At 42.0% G+C, this 16,612-nt stretch overlaps 2 protein-coding genes across 3 annotated transcripts in view; one reads left to right on the forward strand and one right to left on the reverse strand.

Annotated features, from left to right (window-relative positions):
- The window catches only part of cldn19 (claudin 19), a 324,743-nt gene that overhangs the window by 140,348 nt on the left and 167,783 nt on the right, over nucleotides 1-16,612 (reverse strand). The window lies entirely within an intron of this gene.
- Nucleotides 1-16,612, forward strand: part of epha8 (eph receptor A8) — a 120,440-nt gene that overhangs the window by 13,621 nt on the left and 90,207 nt on the right. For both annotated transcript variants that reach the window (XM_084023810.1, XM_084023811.1), the window contains exon 2: nucleotides 14,775-14,839. In XM_084023810.1, coding sequence (XP_083879936.1) covers nucleotides 14,775-14,839 — 65 coding nt within the window. The remainder of the gene's footprint in view (nucleotides 1-14,774; nucleotides 14,840-16,612) is intronic.

Consider the following 16,612-nt stretch of genomic DNA (forward strand, 5'->3'; position numbering starts at 1 on the left):
TCACTCCCCTCCCTCTCTTTCTTTCCACATTTCTCCTCTTTACCTGCTTTTCTATAAATAGCTCTGCATGCTTCTCCTCTCTGCCCCTCTGGATGTTTTCTCTGGGGACGCCAGGCGAGCCTGGGCGGCAGCCCGCTATTCACTCCCCTCCCCTGGGAAAGGCTGAGCCTCGCCGGCCCTGAGCATCCTCCACCCTCCATCATGCAGCAAACACTGTGCCTTGCAGGGAAATGCAAAGCAGGGTCCCACACTCTAGCCAGGAGCACCTGCTAAAATAAGATATCCGGGGTGCTCGGGCCAGTGTAAACCAAATCGTTTTAACAGCACTCCTGCAGAGGAGCAGACACTCCGCCGCCCACTCTCTCTCTGACCTAATCTTGTAATTTTTGGAAAAGGTCTGAGCCGGGCGTGTTTACAGTTTATTCTGCTGTTCCTTTTTTTTCTTTTGGTGGAAAAAGCGCTGTCTCTAGTGCATTTTGTGCTGATATTATGGAAAAAAGTTGCATCCATGCTTCATTTCCATAACAATTTTTCGAAGCTGTGGCAGTGATGATGATGTGTGCTGTTGTGTCTCCGGTGTAAAAATACTGAGCTTACAGAAACAGCTCACGCCTTGGTACTGTGATAGGGGGAAAAAAGATTTCATCACTTCTTATCAATCAATAAGAAGCACTGCAGGAACATCCACATGAAAAAAAAGACAACCTGACATAAATCTGCGCATTTCATGTTTTCTCATAGATTATTAGTTAATTATAAACATGGACAATAGGATCATAAAATTCCTCCCATGGTGGATTGATATCGATTCATCAGTAAACTCAAACATATTAGAATTCTGTGCCGTGTTTCTTCTCTCCTTAGAGTATTGATCTGGCAAAATCAACAAATCAAAAATGCATGAGTCAGGTAACGATTTCATCAAAAAAGTTAGCAAGCATGTAACAGAGTCCTATTACTGTGGGATAGTGGTAAAAGCAGATTGGTACACCGAACAAATCAACACTTCAATCCGTGTTCCCCGTATCGCTGGATCCCTGCTGAGGTGGATGGTGCCCACTTCAGTCCTATTATTTTGCAGATGTTCTTATTGTATTGTATTGTTTGTACTTTATTCAACAACAAGTCATTTTCTAGGCATGCTTACATGAAAATAAATCTCATCATGCTATATTATACAATGTATGAAATTCAACATTGCTTGTTTCCACTAACACTGGATGTTTGCAGTTGCTATGACAACATACTACAGAGAATACTACCACTAGCACATTAGCCCAGCCATCTGATCAACAAACACCCATACGACAACTGACAATTTGGCACATATAAATAAAATCAACAGTAACCATCAACACAGTTGGTTTAGACGGTTATTGTTGATTTTATTTAACCATAAGGACCTAAACAAGGCATTGTCACAAGTTGTGATGTCATAGTTAGAAAATTAAATGCATAGATCCGTTGGGGAGCTAGCATTAATGAAGGTTGTTTCCGCTATACGATCATCATTTAATGCTAACGTGACAAAAGGTGATGAATTTAAACAGAAATATACACATGCATCATACACGGCAAGTGAGTTATTTTTTTTTCTTGTAAATTTGCAACGTTATAATCTCATAAATTTGCGATATTTTCTTTCTTGGAATATTGCCCCCTTCTCTCGGCTCCATTTTATTTAAACATTTTTACCTACAATGGCCCTAATACGCTTTCGTAGATATGGCATTTCCCTACCAGATATATTAAAACACATGTGCGTTGGCTGGTTGCTTTTGCCTCTTTTTCAACCTCTAACATCTCTGCACTCATCACACAAACAGGAGAGTTCAGAGGGAGAAGCTGAAAAGTTGAAAAGAAAGTGTGCTTTTTTTTTTGGAGGGAGGGGGGCGTCTACATCAGTGTCATAATAAGTCTCTCAGCAGTCTTCTCCCTCCATCTGTCTGTGCTGCTTCCTCTGCACCAAGAACAAAATGCTTACACCACAGTGGATACACAGGGAGAAAAGAAGGGCCTCTGGGGAGAAAAACTTCAGGGAGAGTTGGGAGAAAGATGAGAGGAGGAGGGAAGAAGGTTAGTGTAGGTGGAGAGGTAACGAGATGAAGTTTTAATGATCCCTGTGGGGAAAATAGGCCACTGCTGCAACAAATACTAAGAGGATACAGCAAGAAAGAAAGAGTGTCAACGGCAAAGATGAAAAGATGTTACCAAAGAAATGCAACACAACTGACCAAACCACTTTTAGCTCAGCGTTTTAAATTAGATGTTCTAGAGCAGGCCCAGTACAACATGAACTGTTCACAAATGCCTGCTCGGCTGTGCTGGAGAACCGCTCTTACAAAACAACTTCACATTCAATACGGCACTTTCTGAAATCCTCACAAATACACTTGCAATGTCATGATTATAGATTCATTATTATGTTTGAATATGTAAATATTGAATTATGTTATTCTTCATACTCAATGTACTTCTCAGTAACTTACAAAAGGCCCCCAAGGCAATGTAAACTACTTTCAGTGTACTTCTACTTGGAGGAATACATTGTAGTAGAACATTTACCTAACAGAGAGAAATTACTGGTTATGTTGCTGATTCAGATTTGAAAGAGAAAATATAACAATTCAAACATGATGCATTATAATCTATTGAACTATCCAGCATTGGAATTGAAAGCTCCATCTTGCAGATATGCTAAGTACATTTAAGTACATTGTGCATATAATGTGTTTAATATGTGCTTCACTGAACGTAGATGTTTGAATGCAAAACTTTTGCTGTACCGTATTAATAGCTTTACTTTAGAAACATTATGTATACTGTTTTCTAGCAGTGCCGATACCAACATTCCCAGTTAGAGAACAAGTGACAAGTAAAGCAAACCACTGCCTTGCTTTGAAATAACCACCGTCAAAGCAAGCACACTGCCAATAAAGTCATAAGAAAGTACGGCAAACATACACAATGCAATAGCAAAGACTGCAGGGAAGTGAGGAAAAGTTTGGTTGTGACATTAACGAGAATTCATGTAGTGTTAGCAGGCTATTTTCAATATCCAGTAGTGAAAGTGAACTGCAGACAATGAACCACCGGTGTCCACTGCAGACGACATGCTGCACCTTAAAGCCCTGAAGCCCCGCCCCCACTGCTGCACAGAGCACTGTGTGATTGTTTATTGAACGTTTATTAATATTAAACATATTTGACAAAGCACTCCATGTTTTCCCCAAAAACAACCAGCAAGTGTGAAGTAGATCATATGAGAAGTTCTCCATTTATGTGAAGGACAGACAGACACACAGACAGACGGAAAGAAGAGGCAAACATTGGAACATTATCAAACTTCATGTATGTGCTCATGTTTTGAGCTAATGCTAGCTTAACTATTGTTTTTGTAAAGGAAGTGTTTTCTAGCATTTATGGCAGTTATCAGTTCAGCCTCAGATGCATCCCCACCTTCTTTTTGACAGCCTGTCCTCCACTCAATCCCACATACAACAGCATACACACACATGTGCACCAAATGTGTATTAATCCACGATTGAAAGTAATCCCAAGTGCACTATTTCCTCCTGTTAGAGTAAAACCTGCTTAAACCTACAGTGACCTGATGTCTTACTAAGCCTCTTTATAAGAATGAGATTATGTATGTGCTTGTTTCTGAAGTTTAACATCTTCAGTGAGAAGCAATGACTTGGGGTTGATGAGGACGGGAAGAACAACAAAAGTTCACACGACTGTTTGTGATTTATGACAGCAGACACTTTTTATTCCTCAGAAGCTAATGATTCCCTGTCGACACTCCCAACCAGGTGTAATGCGCTGCCTCCGTACAATGTCAAGCACTCTGTCACACTATCTAAAAAATGTGGCAGGTTGAACTCTTAATGTAAGCACTTCATTGTCTTTGCCTTCCTGTTTAACCCGGCTGGTACAATGGACTCCAAGTCGTTATTATGGTCATGTTTTTGCTGATCAGCCATTTTGCTTCCCATCATTTTTTTCTGTTGTCAGGTGAGATAAACTCTTGACACAGCTAGTCTAATCTGCATGTAGTCGTCTCTAACCTGCGTCACTGCTCTTATCGATCATCTCGCGCTGAGATGAAAGACAGAATGTTGTTGTTGATTGTGTTTTGTCCCACTGAGATAATTGATGAGTTAGAGGTCGGTCATTGTGAATAAATGCCACACTGCTACCATCTCATCACTGATGAGAAGGTAGCGATCTGTGACAGAGGAGACTAGCAGTAAAGTTAACTTAATACATAAAACCTCGACTATTTCTTCTTCTCTGCTACTGGTGGATTACAACCATGTGCAGCTTACAGCGCCAACTTCTGATCAAACTACGCTGCAGCCGAGTTTATTGACTCCAAATCAATTGATGGAAAACTGCTTATCTTACTTAAAGTCAAAATGTAATTAAATCAAAACTTGATATTTAACTTTAAAGGAAAACACCACCGCATTTCCATACTGAACTATGTTCTGCTCTGATGTTAGACGAGGTGATACATACCTCCCTCTCCTCTGTGCGTGCACTCGATGGCTCTTGCGCGCACTCCGCGCAGCGCTAATTTGCTAGCATGTAGCTTGTCCTTAGGATCCAAAGGGGGGTGAAGTTAGAAGCGACCAAGCACTTCCACGTTGTCCCTATTTAAATACGGTTACATGAGTAGTTACACGACCCAAGTTTGGTTACACAAAATGAAACGTGCCAATTTTTCTAAGCGGATAACAAGGATAACTATATAGTATGGCGGAATAACAACTGGAAGCACTTCGACGTCGGCGCAGTAATATCATCACTCCGCTCCCCCTCTTACTTCCGTCAATAGAACCTACGTGACCTGCACGCCGTCGCCTGCACTACCTGTAGTAGTTTGTGCACAGTTGAGGAAGCATCAGGTTGTAGTAAGATAGTTTGTGAACAGTCAAACATCATGGTTATAACGTGCATCGTACAGGGTTGTGAAAACAAGCAGAAGGTATATAGTCCTGTCATGTTTTGAGTGATGATATTACTGCGCCGACATCGAAGTGCTTCCAGTTGTTATTCCGCCATACTATATAGTTATCCTTGTTATCCGCTTAGAAAAATTGGCATGTTTCATTTTGTGTAACCAAACTTGGGTCGTGTAACTACTCACGTAACCGTATTTAAATAGGGACAACGTGGAAGTGCTTGGTCGCTTCTAACTTCACCCCCCTTTGGATCCTAAGGAATATACTGGGACAAGCTACATGCTAGCAAATTAGCGCTGCGCGGAGTGCGCGCAAGAGCCATTGAGTGCACGCACAGAGGAGAGGGAGGTATGTATCACCTCGTCTAAGATCAGAGCAGAACATAGTTCAGTATGGAAATGCGGTGGTGTTTTCCTTTAAGTATAACTTGTATTTTGTTTTACATTTTTGCCACAAGTTTGGCACTTTAGTTTCATCCCCTATATTTAACATTTGAAAGCAGCATAACATATTTCCAATTATTTAAAAACACCTGTTAACATAATGTAGATACAAATAAGAAGTGGAGAAACGAGGACAAATAGAAAAAGAAATCTGGCATTACGTGTGGCAACATATGTCAGGTTTGGAGAAAGCAGTTGCAGCAACACAAATATGTTGTGTATTGGGTGTGATCACAGCTTGGAGTTCTGCTCCCATGTGCTGTGGTTTATTCATAGCCCATTTGTCATCCAGAAGGCCACACGATGTTGCTCCCAAATATGTAAACTGAAAGGGATTCCTGGCTGAGTAAACACACAAGTAGAAACTGTTTTCACTGGTTTATACTGCATCTAGTCAAACACAAACCAGGCTGTTTAGGGGAACTTGGCACAACAACAATGACATCTCTATCTGAAGGGAGATTTGATAGGCTTAACACAAAATACAGATTACAGTGCACACGAATGATGTATCTCAATGTATTCTAAAACCAATTGTGGCTTTGCATGCATGTTTGTGTGAAGTATACTTTATATCCATCAATGTGTATTTGAATAATTGTAAAAAATAACTAAAGATGTCAAATAAATAAGCCGCGGAAACAACTAGGGTGGTGAGGATTTTTAAAGGGACAAATGTAATTGTTAATTAATGGAAAAATAAACTTATCTCTACTATGCTCAGAGGCTAAGCACCCACTGGCAATCAATGAGGGTTTATCCTTTGTGGTGAAATCTGTAAATCTGAGGATTTAACACGAGGAGGACGTTGGTTAGTCTAAAATGTTTTTTTTTGTAATGTTTTCCTGGACTGAATATTTGTAAATGCCACATTGGCCACGTGGCTTTAGAAATGCTAACATCGGTCTGTTGGTAAGTTGGTCCCAGATGTCAACCTCTGGTTCTGAAAAGTGAAGCCAATGAGGAAGTTCCTCAAACTTGCATTCTCTCTGCTGGCCATCAGGGGGCGACTCTCTAGTTGCAAGAAGAATGAGAATATGACTACTTCTCAAGTGAATCTCAAAAACATTGCAAACATGAGTTTATGGTCTCAGTCACTAGTTCCAAGTCTTCTTCAATACAGCATGGTGCTCATTTAGTAAATTATGGTTCTTGAGACAAATAGACGATAAAGCAGGGTTTGCTTTAGGGCGGGGCTACCTTGTGATTGACAGGATCTGCCTTCGGTCAAGAGCAAGTGTAGTTGTACAGCTCGTGACTGTTATAATAATATATTTGTTTCATGTCAGCCTCCTTAGCAGTAACATTCAATGTCACGTGGTTAACATAGTGAACTGATTGGTTAAGATGAGGCCCAAAACTACTACATTCACGTTATGAAAAGAAACATTGTGGTCCGTGTTCAAATATAATGTAACAATGTACTGTAACAACATAACATAAGGTAACAATGTAACCTTTTCAAAAATAAACAACAACCAGCCTTCGTGCAGTTTCTTATGTAGATTTACATAATGTTAACTTTTACATGGGGCACAAACAGCGGCCTCCTGGGTGAAAGTCCTTTGTTTGTTGTACCCGTTTCTCTCCTAAGTAAATAAATAAAAGAATGACACTTTCCTACATTGTGTAGGACAGTCGTGCCTGAATAAACCAGCCATTCTTACTTTACAGTTTAGATCTGAAAATGCTTGAAGAGACTTGCTTTTGGCTTCTACCATGCTTGCGTACTTGAGTGTCCTTGCGTGCAGCAATAACATGATTCCACTACCTCCGTGCTGCTTTCTCCTCTACTTGCTCAGAGGCACCAAATTAACAATTTGTGACTCAAAAGGAGTCATTGAACACCCTTAATTCTATCCCAGCTCTCATTGCACGTGTCTAATTTAGTTCAACACACTTCCCTAAACATCGTCGTCATCAGCATTACTGTTGAAAACAAATAAAAAAATAGGCAATACTGGTGATGAAAACAATTATTTCCAATCATTTTGTGTTGGTTTGTGCCGCCTTGAATGAACAAAGGCTTTTTTCTTTGAGAGGTAGTAAATTATAGGGACTTGTTCTCGTAATGGGAGAGTGGGGAATTGGCATTAGGACTGTGGAGCAAATGCAAAAACAAAACTAGAAAGGATAGAAGATGGCAGTGTGTGTGTGTGTGTGCGTATGCGTTTGAAAATAACGGAGAGGGGGTTTGGTGTTTTTGGCGGCACTGCTCTCATCTCTGCATTGAAGGCTTTTATCGTCTCCTCTGGTCGCGGCGCTGATGAGGAGCTTCACAGGCGGCGACGAGGGAGAGAGAGGGAAGAGAAGGAGAAGCTTGTTAGAGAAAGGAGGTGTTGAAGAGATAATTACACAGCTGTCATCGTCCCAGTCTGGCCCGAGAGCTGTGCCATCAATGTGTGTGTGTGTACATATATGTGTCAGCCGTCTACGTGTGTGTATTCGTACGTTTGTCAGCGCGTACTCGTGTTATCGCTCTTTTCCCCCAAAACACCACATTGTTTTCTTTTATGTGTGTGTGTGTGTGTGTGTATTTATGCATACAATGTGTGTGTGTGCGTGTGTGTGTTAGTGTGTGTCTGTTTGTGTGTGTGTGTGTGTGTTCGTGTGTGTGTTCAGACACTTGGCATAGAATAATGGCTAAACATCTTTCTATGAAATGTATGGCCATCTCTTATGCGGTGGAAATGAGATTTTGAGCATCTGCCATTTACTGCGTCTGTGTGTTTGTGTGTTTGTGTGTGTGTGTTTTAAAAGGCGACATTGTTGTTTGTCGGCTGTATGGAGTCACCGCAGGCGCTGCAGGCAAACTCCACTTCCTCCAAGACAGCCCATAATTCTTCCATGTTGACTTCAGACACATACGCTCCCTCTTTCTGCCCGCCATGACACACTGCCATGGAGTGTGTGTGTGTGTGTGTGTGCGTGGGCGAGCATCAGTGCATCTCAAAAGCATTTGGTGGGCCCGGCTGATTTGATACATGCCCGGGACATGAGTGCCAGGCCGCGGGGGCCTCCATGTCCACACAGCCGCTAACCTAGTGGCCAGATTGAGTCGCGGAACGAGATGGGACGGGGGAAGTAATGGGGGAGGAAAGTTGACCACCGCCCTGGGAAATATGTGCCGTGTCTCCGAGCGAGCAAAAACAAGCTCTCAAGTCGGCCGACAGCTTTTTCATTTGGCGCTCCTCAAGGTGTGGAGGAGTAGAGAGGGTGAGGGAGAAATTGGTGGTGGAGGTGGAGGTGGAGGTGGAGGGACGTGTGGAGGGCTGGCTGGTATTGGCGGTTTGTGTTGCTGTTATGAACGCTGTGAAACGGGAACAAACTCAATTTTAAACCCAGTCCTTGAGGAGAAGCACCCCCCCACACACACACACACCTGCCTCCACCACCAAACAAAGACTTTAACCTCTTCACTGCTGCAGGAGTGTGTGAGTTAGTTGGAGCTACAGGACCATCTGTCTCTAGAACAGGTCACAGAGTAACACGTAGGCCTATTTTCTTTTCATATAATCCTCCCGAATAATACATTTGCTAATCAAAATTAGATTTTGCATTGAATAGGTCACATTCATTAGGATAAATGTATTTATTTAATCATGAAAGTTGAATGATTTCTCTGTGTGGGTATATGGGTTCATGAGATTTTGTGTGCGAGGAAACATCTCGACTGGTACGATAGTTTAATGCAAGAGCTGAAAACGCAGAATAGGCGCTCAGCTCGAATCAAACTTTATTCGTATACCACATTTATAAACAATCACAGTTGAAATGCAACACAGCAAAAGATGAAGTCATGCTAAAAATAACGGAATGCTAACGAGGCATTTTTATGTCTATATTTAATATAAATTGTTTCAGAGAACAGGGACGGCCATCGCCTACGGTTTTTGTGACTAGTTCTGGAGACATCCAGGAGCATCTGATTGGTCGACCTCAGTGCTCTCATGGCGATGCAAGAGTTCACTGAAGAAACGGTGGTGCCAGTCCACTTAACACCTTAAGAACAAGCATCATTTCTGAAAGGGATGGGAAAGCAGAGGCGGGAGGTGATCATTGGTCATATGTCATCCCCTTTTCTTTTCCCAGTAAGAAGACGAGCAGCTGCATTGTGTACTAATTGCAGGTGATGACGAGACTGTTTCTGCACCCACGTATACAGAATTAAAGCAGGACTGTCTTGGGGAGAGGGATAGGCCGTTACCTTGGCTGAAAATCTTAACTGGAAAAAACGAGAAAACTGAACTAATTTGCCTAACAATTTTGAAGCCTGAACACTTCTCATGAGGTGTTCAAATCAGTAGTTTATTAATATAAATGTAAACATCTCCACCACGTTGCTGTGTTTAAGAACAAGTAACTACATATGAAATGTAACAGGATCATATTCGTCTCTCAAACTGTTCAAAAATATATGTAGAAGAAATAAAAAAGTAAGAATTCAAGAACAAATAACAAATAAAAGAGTATGTGCAAAATTGTTAGTTATGTTAGTTATTAGTAGTTAAGTTATGTCACCTAGGAGGCACCACCACTGTCTTTATAGGCAAATAGATTTATACGTCATCAGCATGTACAAGTCTATTTCAGATCAGCCAGTACTGAAACCAGGCTCATTTCAACCCATCTGTCCCGTGACTTCACTTGTGACGGGATCTGAGAATGAGGTGACCCACGTAAGAAACAAAAAAGCTTGTCCAAGAAGGTGGAGGTGGGCTGCAAAGAGAGCGTTTCAGCCGTCACATCTGTTTTCCTGCATGTAAAATGAGAAGAAGTTCGAGAAAACCTGCTAAAGTGCTAATTATTGCCTGAGCTATTTTATTCACAGTTCCTGTCACATTAAAGCAAAGCACCAAACATGGCACTAAACTCTATCAGTTGTGTACAAGTCATAATCCAGACAGCTCAGGCAAATGAGATAAATGACTCCCACCACCTTCAAAGACAGAGGGATTTCTCATTTGAGCGGAAATTAAATTAATACCACTGGGAACGGCTCATGAATCTTCACACGGCCTGCTGTGGCGATAATACACCTCGCCTCACATGTTTTTCGGATATATTTGTCCTCTCTTTTTTTTTTTAATAATAACAGTATAGCAGAGCAGATTCCCTCGGTGCACGGAAGAATTATTAAATCCACTTGAGCCAGCCCGCCGCTTTCATTATGTCACTTTGGTGGGCCGATGAAGAGCACTCAGAGGGGCGTAATTGGCGGCATCCATTTATGACCTTGGCTAGAGCGCGAGGAGCCGCCGCATCATCAATACATGACGACGGGACGTCGGCGCCCTGAGGGAGGGAGAGGTGGAGAGGAGGCTGGTAGATGGGGGAGGGATGGATGGAGAGATGGGAGGACGGTGGCACTGCCATCTGTCTGTGTGTTCTGACCCACTGCCCTCCTCAGCGGCCCAGTGCCCAAATTAGGAGGAGTGACACGCCAGCTAATTGCAACACGTGTGTGTTTATGTGTGTGTGTGTGTTTGTGTGAAGCAACAGTCTTCGCAAAAGAGAGAAATTATGAGGCTCCATTTGGCAGGATTTTTATGGAAATATACTCACGTGTTATTAGCCTAAATCATGAAGAGGAGCTAGCAGACAAGAGTGCTCTATCTCCATTACCCCTTACACTCATCCTGTTCGCCTCTATGAATTGTGGGTGTTGACACTACTTGACCCAGAGGAAGTGACAAATTGACACTTCAGAGCAAAACACAAAACTATCTCCGAAGTGGCAGCAAATCAAGCACCGTTTAGAGTTGGACGAACCCACATCAGATCTAATCTATCAAGACTTTTTCATATCATTATTTTCAGAATGATAGAGTCCTGCCGCCTGGAACCAGACAGCCTGGTTAGCTTTAAAGAGGTTCTACTAGAACATGTTTAGATTCTCAAAACATGCTCTTTTCCCACCCTGGCTGTGCTGCAGCATCTCTACTCAGCATCTTTCAGAAACCCTCTGTTTGAGCTCCTGCCCCTCCCTCCCAAATAGGCCAGTCTGCTTGATTTTTAGTTTGATTGGTCAGCCGGCCCACTCTGTTGTGAATGGCCAACCAGTTGGTGTGTTTGTCAGAAATGTCTGAACCCTTACCATAACTATCAACTATTGTTGGACTCAAACAAATAAAAAAAACTGCGTCTTTTCAACATGGCGACTCCATGCTCAGCTCTAGACTTAACTTGTTTGAGGGCGTGCCAAACTAGCCGATGACAGATATTATGCAAATGTATTACTTGGTGACATCACCACTTAATGGAAGAAGGGGCAAGATTTAATTTGAGGCATTTCATGCAGTTCAAGGGCAGAGTTTCTGTAGGGGAGACCAACTCCCTTTGGGCGTTGAGTTTAGACTTTACAACTCTGGAGACATTAATGCACATGCACAATATTTGGTCATATGTGCTCAAACTGTCACTATACTGACAGGAGTACATGAGAAAGTGGAGGTGGAAAAATGAGGAAAACCACAGACTGTTTTCATTTGGAATTGACAAAGTAAAATGACATGAGAGCAGCTGTTTCTTTTCACATCTAACTCGGTGAATTAAGGCTTCATTATGACCAAACCACTGTTGATGAGTTTTGGAACAGTGGATATATTTAACCATGAGTGTGTTGTCGATGTAAAATTGCTGTTTTTCAATGGCGTCTAGCAGCTTTGAAGAGAACATATTAATTGTAGGTTTACACATTATCATAATTGGAAAAATCCCTGTTGTCGTTGTTCATTTTTTAATGGGCCGACATGTTTTGGATCTGTGTATATTGTTTTGCTTGAGTGCTCTCCGAATGTTCAAAGGACTCTTGCATTAATATAGGAAGGATCCTTGACTTTGAGAAACAAAGCTGTCTAGATCAGAAAGCAAGCCATTCAGATTTGTCTCCCCTTCCTGCATCACATGAATCATTCCCAAAGACGGGGTTGGATCCTCCCTACATGTGTATTTTATTAGAGCGGCTGAATACATTTGCAGAAAAGTCTTTTATTTAACCTCTGATCTGCAGTACAGCTTTGAGCCACATGAATGAGCCTGAATGTTCGTATCGTTACAATAATTCTTAATGGCTGGTTTACCTATAAGAGATAATATAAGATGATTGCTGTAAAAATGGGCATAAATGTTAAAATTCACTCTTCTCATGATTTATATGTATGGTCTTTTGTGAATTGGGTCACGGTGGTGTGTCATTTTTTCAAAATGCTTCCCCAGAAAAGTTTAGGAAACAATGCATTCAAATACCTCCTCCGTCTGAGTATCTGCACCCATTATTTGGGAACTATCTAAAAGGTGCACCACAGTTTTTTCCCAAGCAGAGTGGGCTTTTTTGGGAGGGGACTTAAAGAGACAGGCACTAAAACAGAGCCTTTCAGACAGAGGGTGAATCCAGGTATATTCAGACTGCATTGTGTATTATGTTTCGTTTTGTCATGGATTATGTTTGCTCTTGGCATATTACAAATGAGTTTAAAGCGAGTGTGCAGAAGTCCCTCACTGCAGGAGGAGGCAGGGTTGTTAATGACTTAAAAACATGGGTCTTTTTCGCCCAGGGAACTGCTCTTCATGTCTCATGTGAACCAAATACTTTTGTTGCATTTTTATTTTGTTTTCTTTCAATTTCATAGTCATTACAATCTAACCATGTTTTTTGGTAAACCAAACCAGGTAATTCTGTTGTGTAAACCTAACTATGTGGTTTTCAAGCATATTTTAACATTTTTCAAATTGTTTGAAACTGCAACCATTTAGTTTGGACAAAATAATGTTTCCGTCAATATGTTATTGAGAGTGCAGTTGAGTTGTATGGGGAGTCATTTTGTAGGAGACAGAGCTGCAGAGACAGTGTGAGAAGAATAATATGTCTTTTTAACATTGAAGAATGGAAACATGTTCGAGTAGAAACCCAAAATACAAGTTTGTACCTGTAAATGAACAGAATGTCCCCTTTAAGAGAAAACTGCTCTCATCCTTGGACTGAAAGACAAACTAACCTGTTGCTTTGCTTTTTCTCTTTCTGTTCCCTCTTCCCTCCTCATTCTCCCTGCCTCGACAACCTGAATGTGCTGTTTTTACTCATATAATATACTTATATTACATGTTATATTTCAGTGAAGTTAATGCACCACCCCAATATATATACTTGTAAATACATGTGTACATTGACTGTTTGCACCTTATCCTGTTAATTCACAATACTTGAACAATAGTCACAATACACACACTGCGCATTTGCTTGCCTGCCTACCATTTTATTATTCTTTATATGCAAAATCGGTCAACCCAGCCAGCAGACAAAAAAAAAATAAAAAATTCACCCTTTTAAAAGTAGCCCTAATCTGGGGGTAGACCCCAGACCTGGCAACACAGCAAAGTGCACTCGTTTGTCAATCTTGTTATCAGTGTCCTAAACAGGCAGTAAAACATAAAATCAACTTTATAGATAACATTTCATATTAATACAAAGCTGAACTAATAAAGCTAAGTGTCATAACTAGCCATTTTTGAGTTTGGCATTCAAAATAACTAAATGCTTTTCGTTGAAGGTGGCAGTGATATATTTAATGGTACAGTGAATATTAGTAAAAGGTACGTCTACTTGAAACTCATTAATTGTGTGTGCCACCTGACAACTATCGCAACCAATTAAACCAATTAAAAGCTAACATTTAATAAGTTCAGGCAGTTCAGCTCAGTGTTAGTTATTTTGAATAATACTTAATTAGAATTTGTGACAGAATGTTAATATGTTTTTATTATGTCCTCGGTATGCTTGTTTCTTGTATTCTATCCTGGCTGTCTTGATTTGTTGATAGATATAGTGTTGCTTTCACACACACACACACACACTGTTGCTATGCACTGTACGCTCGTTTGCATCTGACCTGAAATGTAATGAAATATCTTTATGTTGAGAATTAAAGGAAGTAAAAGGAGTTCAATAAAGTAGTACTGTGTTAACAATCCTATTTTCATAATTTAATAAACGGTTGTAAATTTACCTGTGACTTCCAGCCAGTCGGCTCGGATACTGTACCGTTTCACGCTCAGTCCACGCTTTGTTTGCTGTTCTATTCTTAGCACGGACCACCGAGGTCCCAGATCCAAGGGCAAGGTTGAACCAGGTGAAGGTGACATCGCACGCTGTGACAGCCGGCTCAGAGTCGCCGCGACGACCGTCCTGCCTCATCAGTCACACCTGTCAGACAGGTGTATGTGTGTTTGTGCGAGACTCTGCCGGGTGACAGTGCACACGGAGGCTGGCGATGAAGGGCGTGATGGATGGGGGGAGGGGGGCGAAAAACAATCATTTAAAGTTCACACTTAACTCCTCTGTCGTTTGTTCCCTTCTCTGCAGTGAACCTACTGGACACGACGACAATCACGGGAGACTGGGGCTGGCTGACGTATCCGTCACATGGGGTGAGAAACCAGATATACGCAACATTTTCATGCACCAGCGCAGGAAACACAGCGCATTTAAACACCAAGTGGGCTCCTGATGCAGAACTGACTTAATCTCAACGTCTAGTCAGCATTAACATGTTTGCTGGGTAATCCTTATTCAACTGTATATCTGTGGAAACCCAAGTGCATGTATTTCCATCACAAAGCGACACCTGTTGTGAAATTATTCCTTTTTTTGATCTCATGTGAAGGCATGTGAAGGCATGTGAGGCGGTGAGGTTCCACATGTGTTTATTAAACGGGGTGCCGGCTGCAACGCTGACACTGCGGACTAATTACATGTTCGGCCGTTGCAGCCAGACTTGGTGCTCAGCTAATTCCAACATCAGCTCCGACATCACTTTCAGCCCCCTCCACATATTGGCAGCAAGGTGCAAACCACAGAAGGGTGGCGGGGGGGGTAGCCCCCCCAAAAGGGAGGAAGAGGAGAGGGAGGTGGAAAGGGGAAGAGGGAGAAAGATGAAAGAGAGAGAAAGAGGTGACAGTGAGGGCACGGCGTCGCTGCATTAGCATATTGTAATGCCACATGATGATGCCTGGGGTGATGAATTAGGACTCCAGCCGCGATCTTTCGAGCAGCGAGGTGCCGCCGCGTCCCCGACTCCCCCGGCTGTCAGCGAACTGGTAGAAACATTTAACTCACCTCCAGCCCGCACAACAGAAGGCGCCGCGATTGAACGGCGGCCAGGAGGAACAGATGGATTGTCTTTCAAGTCTCAGAGAAAAGAGCCGCAAGAATTGGATTAGAGTTTTGAGCGAAAAGACTCCTTCTGTGTAAAATCAGCGCGCGGAGTGAAATCTCCCCGTCCTGACGGGCCCCTGCCACAACATCTAGATTACATAAACTCAGCCCGCGGTGTCTCGTTTAATTGGTTCAATACGCCAGAAATATTCACTCTAAACTTGATGAGGGACGTATTTTCACTCTGAGCTCTCGCGTAGTGAAATGTTTGATTGAAGGGATTTTGAAGCCGGAGCTCAGCTTTGAGGCATTATGGTCAGGTTACATAATGTCTGCATCTCATGCTGAATGGCAAAGGATCCATGGAAGGTGAACCAACTTCGACAGCTTTTGTGCTGACTGAAATGATATTGAAGTGACACAAGTATACGGGGGAAATAATGACTACAAAGATCTTTGAAGGTGAAGATTCAGATAAGTACTTAGCTGTTACTTAGTTACTGAAGATGTGTCCAAACCACTCCATTGTGCTTGTGTAATGTCTAGCCACATGCTTCAAAGAAATAGGGGGCAGAATTTCACCTCTGTTACTGGGTTCAGACAATCTAAATTGACAGTTATCGGTTCTAAAAAAACAAAAAAAACATTACTATCTAACAGCAGGGAAAGATATGCCAAAAATATGACTAAAGCCACTATCTTCATATGTTGCCTAGCCTCTAGGTTACGCTAGCCATCTTTGTTTACTGTGACGCTAACCAGGGCTGTACGGTCTGTAAACCTTATGATCATTTTGAGCATGCGCCGGGCAACAGCCACAGCAACTGAAACTCAGCTAGCAAAAACCCCAGTGCCGGTTGTCACACTGGCACTGGGTTTAATCGAGCTAACTGAAGGTCTGTCCCCCAGAGCTGTGCCTATCTCTGCTCCCGACAAAGCGACCTTCCATGGTGAGGAGGAAATGAAAACACAAGTAATTGTATTGTTTCTGCCACTTTGGATTTTATTTGATAAACAAGACAAATATCATGGACCCTGTACCTTTA

The sequence above is a fragment of the Eutrigla gurnardus genome (genome assembly GCF_963514095.1).
Source record: "Eutrigla gurnardus genome assembly, chromosome: 2".
Classification (NCBI taxonomy): domain Eukaryota; kingdom Metazoa; phylum Chordata; class Actinopteri; order Perciformes; family Triglidae; genus Eutrigla; species Eutrigla gurnardus.